The following is a 9,862-nucleotide window of genomic DNA, read 5'->3' on the forward strand; positions in this document are numbered from 1 at the left end:
TTTTTATCTGATAATTTCCTTTTGTGATTGTCTGTCTAAAAAACGTCTATCCTTTTGTGAATTGTTTTGGTTCTCTTATAAACACACGCCGGGTGTTGCTATTGTCTCTTTACAGGGTCGGGTTAGAGTGGTAATTAGACTTAAGGTTAATATATGGGCTGGGTTCAAGATTAGGGTCGGGATTAGCTACAAGATTTAGGTTATGATTAAGTCGAGAGTAGGCTTATGTTTCAGGTCGAGAGTAGGCTTATGGTTAAGGAAGAGAGTAGGCTTATGGTTAAGGTAGAGAGTAGGCTTATGGTTAAGGTAGAAAGTAGGCTTAAGTTTAAGGTAGAGATTAAGCTCCAGATTAGGGTCAGGAATATGTTCCAATTTGTGGTTAAAATACTGCTAGCATCACGGTTAAAATCTTGCTAGTATCATGGTTAAAATATTGTATGTGTCCTAGGGTTCAAATGTAGTGACATCTTAAACCAGGCTAAGCTAAGCTAGAGCATCAAAAGTTGGCACCTACATTTGATGAAAGATGCCTTGACTCTGCTACCATGTTACCCTCGTCCATTACAAGTAAAGACGGGGTGACTCTATGAATTCATTGAGTGTACTTGACACCACGGGTCAACTTCTGAGATGAACTGGTCGACTTTATGACCTCAATGATCAACATGAGACCTCATACGCCATCTTATGACAGGACAGGTCGAGTTGTGTGATATTGTTTGTTGCATGATGATATCATAAGCTTGTCTAGTGATCGTGTGACACTCGAAGGTTAAAGTCGTTGCTGAAGCCATGTAAGTGTCATACTCTCGAAGCTTCAGATTAAAAATGTTGTGTCCTAACCAGGTGTTATAGTGGTTGTTTTAAATAAGTAGGCCTGTGTTTGTGACCTAGATGTGAAAGCTCTCATTAAATAAAGATTACACAACGACCAGAACATAATTGACAGGAGTTTTAGTGCAGGTACATCCACCAGGAGAATGTGTGACGAGCTCCATCTTGTAACAGAGCAGGAAATCCCACAGCTGCTAGCCTGGCTTGAGCAAGATCTACCTCAGTCTTACGCGGTGAGTTGTTGACGGACTTGTTGCTAGAATGTAAAACTTCAAAATGACTTGATAGATGTAGGCTACTGTAGGCCATTGTAGTAGTTGACTTCACACGTCTTTTTAACTAGCAGCATATACCCGGCGTTGCACGGGTTTCTGGAAATAAATAGTTTTCAGTTAAAATGCAATCCTAATATATAAAAGACCATGTGCGCACTTCTCTCCCCCCCCTCTCTCTCTCTGTCTCTCTCTCTCTCTCTGTCCGCAAAATATTTTCGCAGGATATCACATCAGAATCTTCAGCGATATATGGAGAACTTGATACGGTCTTTTGTTAAAAATAATATGGTAGATGTTTTAAATGTATAAACAAAATTTTATTTAAAGAAGAAAAATAAAAAAATAAAAGCATATTCGAATGTAGAAAAACAGTTTTAATTATACAACAGGAAAATTGTTTATAGTTGTAAAAAAGAACGCATAAAACAATGACGTCACATGCCAATCTTCCGATTTGAGAATATAAAGAACTTTATCATGGACACGAGTGAGGGTCAGTGAGCTGCCAGTCTGGCAAGTTGGGGATACACTCTAGACTGGACATCAGGCATCCGGCCAGGGAACTTCCTCTTGATGCCACAGTGCAACCGGAGGCACAGCTTCGACGGCAGCAAGTACCTCATGTCGCCCTTATGTCCCCTTGTCATCATCTTTTAAAAGTTATGTCCCTTTCTGCTTTTCTTTTTTAAAGTTTCTTATTGAACCTTTTTTAATCTGCACGTTTTAGCTACTGAATAAAAAACAACAACATATACTTTGCTTATGTGGCCAGATAAGTTGTTTCAAGTTTTGCGCTAAGGGCGTTCGCAGTTCATTTCCTCTTGTGAAATGGAAATTAAAACGTCGAGTCATTATAAAAATGTTCAATTATTAAGAGAAATTTAAGTGAATGTTCTATTGATGTGAGTGATCTCATGATCCAACAGGACCGGTTGTTTGTGAAGACTAGCTTCAAACGCCTTCCCTTCCTCTATTCCCTATTATTTGCTAGAATTCTGCGGACGCCCACTTAAGAATGTTTTTTTTATTTTTTATTATTTTATAATATTTTTTTTAACTGGACCTATTATGTACACGTCATTTAAACATGACTAAATGTCTATGTGTCCTACAGCTTTATTGTGTAAATAAAAACTAAAGTAAACAGGCATGATATAAACTGGTATTGGGATATTTTAAAATGTACATGGTAAATAGGGTTAAGTCGTGTCGTAAGGGTTATAAAATATCTTAAAATTCGTTACGATATTTTGAAATATATCACCAACTTATAGTTATACAATGCGTGTACATTTTTGTGTTAGTTAAATTAATTTAAAAAAATCACATAGTATAACAGTGGAAAGGGTGTTGTTGTAACGAATGTTTATTGTATGAATAGTATTTAATTATATAATTGTATGATTATAAAATTGTAATGCCTCTTTTTTTTTAAATTTTCACTCAATGTTTATTTTATTTTCTTACTTTTGGTGATACTAATTTATAAATAAAAACGTATTTAAACCAAATATTTTACTATTAGCACTTTTAAAACGTAATAAGTACGTGTATATTATTTGTTAATCGAAATATTGTACTAATCTGATGATCAACAGTGTATTAAAGACATGTTGCTAAAAAAAAAAAGAAATGAACTATTTCATTCAAATTTGATTTAGATCAACGTACGCTATGATCAGTGTTTCTTCCAGACTTTTTTCTCCGGGGGGGGGGGGGGGGGGGGGCACTTGAAATCTTCGGGGGGGCGGTAAACTTTCTTCGGTGGGGCGGACACTGTTAAAAGTATATATTGAAGAGATGCCTGGAAGAAACTCTGATATGTATACAATACCATTTTCTCGGCCTAAACTTTTAAAATTTACTTTATCTATTTGGATTCTAGATCTAGTGATTTTAGATCTAGACTAGATCTACGGAAAAACTAGACGTAGATGCTAAGATCTAGATTTAAACTATCTACTATAGATTCTATTCCCATAATAAATTTCTATATTAAACTAATTCAGGCCTTAATTATTAGATAGAAATCTTTGTTTAGCTATGGAATTGGCTAACTTGGGATACAATTTACTTTGAAAGAATAGGGCTATTCGCGTAAGTTAAGCTTCTTAAATGGGTCTTTTATTGTTCATGATTCATAAGGTGCCTAAATAGATGAGATGAGAACATAAATTGATACCATGCGGGAGGTACGGGTTCGTACCCTACATCTAGAGGGCTGGACACATGTATAGAATTTGAATTAGAGTTAGGACTCTAACTTGAGAGGGGGGGGGGAGTAATTTCCCGGGGGGAGGGGGTAATTGACACGGGAGTAAATACGGGGGGAGGGGCTGGTGGAATATCCTGGGGATGTAATGTCCTGCAGCCATATATATATATATATATATATATATATATATATATATATATATATATATATATATATATATATATATATATATATATATTATCCTCCGGATCAAGTGACGCCGCTGTATTGACCTAGCTATATCCACCCCCAGCTTTACGGTGTTGTCAAAGAAAATACCAGATTAAACTGGCCAGGATATCAGTTCTACACCATCGGATGGCCAAACATACAAGCAGCGGCCACTGGCAATACTGACCTCAACTGTGGGGTGAGTTCGAAAAATAGTTATGTGTAGACCAAGGTAGGATAATCCAATATTGTAAAAAGGGGAAATCACTCTATATAAAGAAGTTTTCTCTTTCAGTGTTATGACTACTTTAAAACAACAGCCCAACTTTTTCTGTACGCCCGTGACGCTAAATCAGCGCAGGTTTTGTTGACATCTCCAGGAATTGTTGACTGGAACAAACCGGCCATTTTTCGTGAGTATTGGCAGCTTGTTGTCAGATTAATTAAAGAAGTCAGTTTTTACACTTTTTTTTTATAAATTTCATCAAACTATATGAGTAATATAAACTAATTCATTTATTGCAAGTCAGTTTTATAGAAAATTTTTAATGCTTAATCTGACTTGATCTAGATACATTTAAAACAATCGTGAATTGGCTCGAGAAGCTGGTTCCAAACGGTTCCGAATTTTGGTTGCTATAATGCATATTTTTCATCCAAAATTGAATATTTTATAACATTTGTGTAACAAGTACAACATGACTGCCGGTTTTACTAAGTCTAGAAATAGTCAAACAAATAGTTACAAGTTATGTATTAGTAATTTAGCTAACCATTTTTAAAAAATTTCGATTAGTAGAGTTAGTGTTTTGTGGTGATAAAGGATGTTATATTATTTAATACTGAGTATTTTATCGTGGTAAACATTTGTTCTGCCTTTCGTTGTTTTACTCTCCCTGGTATTCCGGTTTGAGGGCGGTTTTTAAAAATATTTCAATTGATAAAATAATTCAACGTTTTATATTCAATACAAAATTAAGAAAAATGAGTCTAATCGATGGTTCATAAAAGGCTTTAATTTGTAAATTGTAAATATAATTTCATCGCTTGCCATAATTTTGAAAAGATTTTTTTTCGAAAAATTTAGTATGATTACATAGTCTTTTTTTTTCATGTCAGGATTCCCAGATACACTAACGTTAGGAATCCGTGAAATGTTCCAGTCAAGATTTTCATGTGAGCCACAAGAGTTGACGTTGTACACAATGATGGCACAAAGGGATGACGTCATTACAAGGTGCAATATGAAATCAATCATGTTTCTGTTTCAGGACGCTGTATGTCTTTTACATTGTTTAAATATATATATATATATATATATATATATATATATATATATATATATATATATATATATATATATATATATATACACACACACACACACACACACATATATATATATATATATATATATATATATATATATATATATATATATATATATATATATATATATATATATATCTATAATAATAGTTTCGCTGTCTCTCTATCTATCTATCTATCTGTCTGACAAGAACGCTCTAGAGAAAAGACAAGCAATTTAAAAACATGCACAGTAATTCGAAAAACGAAGTATGTGGGTGGTGTGGAGGGGTGGGGGGGGGTGTGTGTGGGGGGGGGGTGTGGGGGTGGTGTGTGGGGGGTGGGGGTGGTGTGTGGGGGGTGGGTTGGTTTCAGTGTTTCTTTCAGACTTTTTCCTCCCCGGAGAGGGGTGGGGGTACTTGAAATTTTCGGGGGCGGGGGTAGAATTTTCTGGGAGGGGGCGGACACTGGAAAAAGTATATAATTATATTTCGTTGAATGGGACGGTAGACATGGTTTTTTTTTTGGGGGGGGGGGGCGGTGGAGGGGGGGTTGGAGGGGTGGGGGGTGGGGGTGGGGGTGGGGGGGCGGTGTGTGGAGGGGGTGGTGTGTGTGGGGGGTGGGGGTGGGGGGTGGGGATGGTGTGTCGGGGTGGGGGTGGTGTGTGGGGGGTGGGTTGGTTTCAGTGTTTCTTTCAGACTTTTTCCTCCCCGGAGAGGGGTGGGGGTACTTGAAATTTTCGGGGGCGGGGGTAGAATTTTCTGGGAGGGGGCGGACACTGGAAAAAGTATATAATTATATTTCGTTGAATGGGACGGTAGACATGGTTTTTTGGGGGGGGGGGGGGGCGGTGGAGGGGGGGGGGGTTGGAGGGGTGGGGGGGGTGGGGGTGGGGGGCGGTGTGTGGAGGGGGTGGTGTGTGTGGGGGGTGGGGTTGGGGGTGGGGATGGTGTGTGGGGGTGGGGGTGGTGTGTGGTGGGGGGTGGGGGTGGTGTCTGGGGGTCGGGGGGGGGTGGGGGTGGTGTGTGGGGGGGTGGGTTGGTTTTAGTTTAGAGAAAAGAGACAGCACTATCAGCCTAGCGCCCGTTGTACCCTTCCTCAACGGGCCATTTATCTAGTATATATATATATATATATATATATATATATATATATATATATATATATATATATATAATAAACATCGTTTTAATAACATGCTTTTATGTAATATGAGCACTAAAAAAGAATAAAAATAATTTTCGTTAAACGTATAATAATAAACCACTATTTAAATAACTATAAAGAAAAGCATGGGTCGCTTATTACATTTTAGTAAAGATATTAAATACATATAGCGACCGATGTTTTTTTTTTCATAGTTATTTAAAACATAGTGATTCATTATTGTATATTTAGGACAATCGTATAATTTTAATACTAAATATCTTGTGCGCTAATGAAAGAACCTTATGTGTTGATAAATCGATAAAAATGTATACATTATACAAATACATTAATTAATTATTTAAAAATAATGAAGATCTTATTAAGTCAAATTTAAAAAAAGGACGACAGAGAAAGCAAGTTAAATAAAAACTTGCAAACACAGTGATGACTAACTGTAACTTTTATGAACCGAGAAATGAATTTGATAAGCAGTGCCCTTTGTGTTATAATCAGTTCGTGACTGTAAAATTTATGTTGGTTTTTAAGTGCAAAAGAGTTATACGTTTATTAAAAAAATTTGTAAGTAAGGAGAGATATGCTATTTGTGTATGTAGTAACGATGTTTTTGTTTAACATAATGTATGTGGTCAACGTTGTGTTTGGTCAACATTATGTATGTGGTCAACATTATGTTTGGTCAACATTGTGTTTGGTAAACATTGTGTAAAGAGGAAAAATAAAATATATATAAGATAAACAAAACGGTTAATTTGTTGGATTTTAGTCATTGATATATTTAGGTAAACTCTAACCCATTAACGTTAATATTTTGCCACCTGCAGTAGCCAAATACCAGACGAGTTGATTATCTCCCCTCTGGAACCAAAACGAGACGCTGCCATTATGAACTCGACCTGGCCATATAAAAACGAGCACTCGGAGAAATATTTAGAACAACTTATTCTTCGCTTCCCTTCTTGTGGGGTGTTTGATAGGTACGTTGTGTCTTTGTTAGTTGGTGTCTTTGTAAGGTACGTCGTGTCTTTGTTAGGTACGTCGTGTCTTTGTTAGGTACGTGGTGTCTTTGTTAGGTACGTCGTGTCTTTGTTAGGTACGTCGTGTCTTTGATAGGTACGTCGTGTCTTTGATAGGTACGTCGAGTCTTTGTTAGGTACGTCGTGTCTTTGTTAGGTGGTGTCTTTGTCCATGCAATTAATCAAAAAAATTTGTCAATTTTGTTTTACATAAATCACACAAATCCATTAAATACCTGTCATCAATTATCAACCAAACCGACAATTACTTGTCATTAAAATAAAGATCTCTTCTCGAACCTAAAGGGAGGGGGGGGGGGGGTTAAATGTCTCCAGTTGTTCCCGTTTCTTTGACCTCGGCATATAATGGGATAGTGTGCCGCCTTTTCTTTCCTTAACATGAGTTAGAGCTGCGTGGACTCAGGGACGTTCTACTTACTTAATCCAGGATTCGAACTCGAGACTTTCGGGCTCGCATTCTAGCGCTCTACCGTTAGGTCACGCCGTACCCATTTATGTCCTTAGTATGGTGAAATCAAAGATATTTGATGCACTAAATTTTGTTTTGTTTTAACCAGGTCTGGCCAATGTCTAGGTCACGTGGTCGGCACAGACAAAGGAACCGTTGGAGTTCTTTACGTGGTTCCAGAAATGAGACGTCACGGCCTGGGTCAGATGCTGCTACGTGAGCTATGTAAGGCTTACTTCGACCTTGACCTACCGTGTTTTGCTAACTGTGTGACGAATAACATCAAATCCATTCAGTTATTTGAAAAAGTTGGATTTAAGAATATCGACACAATAAAAGTGATGCACTACACTCCAACATAACACTATGCTGTAGCTTTCGTGATGTGGATGGATGGATGGATGGATGGATGGGTGGATGGATGGATGGATGGATGGATGGATGGATGGATGGATGGATGGATGGATGGATGGATGGATGGATGGATGGATGGATGGATGGATGGATGGATGGATGGATGCATGCATGGATGGATGGATGGATGGATGGATGGATGGATGGATGGATGGATGGATGGATGGATGGATGGATGGATGGATGGATGGATGGATGGATGGATGGATGGATGGATGGATGGATGGATGGATGGATGGATGGATGGATGGATGGATGGATGGATGGATGGATGGATGGATGGATGGATGGATGGATGGATGGATGGATGGATGGATGGATGGATGGATGGATGGATGGATGGATGGATGGATGGATGGATGGATGGATGGATGGATGGATGGATGGATGGATGGATGGATGGATGGATGGATGGATGGATGGATGGATGGATGGATGGATGGATGAATGGACAGATGGACGGATGGACGGATGGACGGATGGATGGATGGATGGATGAATTTACAAAGTTATCAGTTTTTAAAGAGCCACTATCATTTTTATTTCAATATTTAGGCATTTGATTGGGATTAGATATATACATTTGATTTTTGATTTGAAATGAATAGCTTAACATACAATATTTCGCACAAAACATATTAAAGTATTTTAGCTAGTTAGACTATGATAAAATTAGTAATCAAACAATATAACTAAACGACCATCTCAATCCACTTTAGAAACCAATAACTTTATTTTCTTTCTTTATGGACACCACCAGCTCACTAGGTGTCTCCAGGCAGTCCTCAGCACGACCAAATTCGACTCTGGCTTGGGTATCGGTCGCTTCTGTCTTCGGTTCTCACCAGGCTTAATTTCTACCCCACTGAACGCAGGATAAACCCGTACCCCACCGTCCAGTACCCGGCTCAACAATAAAAAGCTAATAGCTAAAAAACCATGTCACTTAGGTCAAATTAATGCATACTGACCGATAGAGAAATGCATTCTGTATATAATAACATTCCACACTTAGCGATGTTCGAAAAAGTCGGCACTACGGCAGTGGCAAGAATGGAACCGTCGCCACGGGGCTGGTCACAGCACGGCTTTGGGGCTCGGCCTGGTGTCCAAGCGGCTGTCAGCTGCCCATAGACTTTCTACCTCACCTACTCTCATTGTTTTCTGATGAGTGTTTTTATTCTGTTTAAAGTTTTTTTTCTTTTTATTAGTTTTAATGAGTTTTGAAAATAAATAATTATTAATATATCTACAGGGAACTGGAGAGCCGCATCTTGACATCAAAAGAGCCGCATGCGGCTTGCGAGCCGCAGGTTGCCGATCCCTGGTCTATTAGAATATATATATATATATATATATATATATATATATATATATATATATATATATATATATATATATATATATATATATGTATATATATATATATATATATATATATATATATATATATATATATATATATATATCATATATATATATATATATATATATATATATATATATATATATATCATATATATATATATATATATATATATATATATATATATCAGTTGTAGCTATGCTTAAAAATGTTAAAATCAAAATTCTAGAAAGATTACGTACTCTTAAAATATTAATGTGTTAATTTCGAGCACTTCTAACCGACCAATTTCTCTGAAACTTGGCACGTAGGTCAAGATCTGATGACAATGCAAATGACATCATTTTTTGTAATTTCTAGATACTAGTTTCTCCGAAATAAAATCATTATATTATCTAATTAGAAAAAGAATTGCAACCCACAAAAATATTTGAAAAAAGAAATTAATTTGCACATTTTATTTATTAGTCACCAAGTATAATATAATGTTCAATCTTTAAATAAAATAAAAACAAATGAAAACTTAATTCAAAGTTACAAAATTTTTGACGCTGTAATTAAAAAAATGGTTTTCAAGAGTTAAATATT

General features: G+C 36.8%; 1 protein-coding gene across 1 annotated transcript; it reads left to right on the forward strand.

The window, feature by feature from the left end:
- Positions 1-777: 777 nt before the first annotated feature.
- Positions 778-7,838, forward strand: LOC131928268 (uncharacterized; the record flags this gene model as incomplete). The annotated part of the gene is given in 6 exon segments (XM_059284246.1): positions 778-1,067; positions 3,617-3,733; positions 3,830-3,947; positions 4,654-4,771; positions 6,834-6,986; positions 7,604-7,838. Coding segments are annotated over 6 exon segments (828 nt in total), but the record flags the coding sequence as incomplete, so codon positions are not given.
- Positions 7,839-9,862: the final 2,024 nt, after the last annotated feature.

This window comes from Physella acuta, unplaced genomic scaffold (assembly GCF_028476545.2).
Source record: "Physella acuta isolate Inbredline_101_S28 unplaced genomic scaffold, ASM2847654v3 ptg001480l, whole genome shotgun sequence".
Taxonomy (NCBI): domain Eukaryota; kingdom Metazoa; phylum Mollusca; class Gastropoda; family Physidae; genus Physella; species Physella acuta.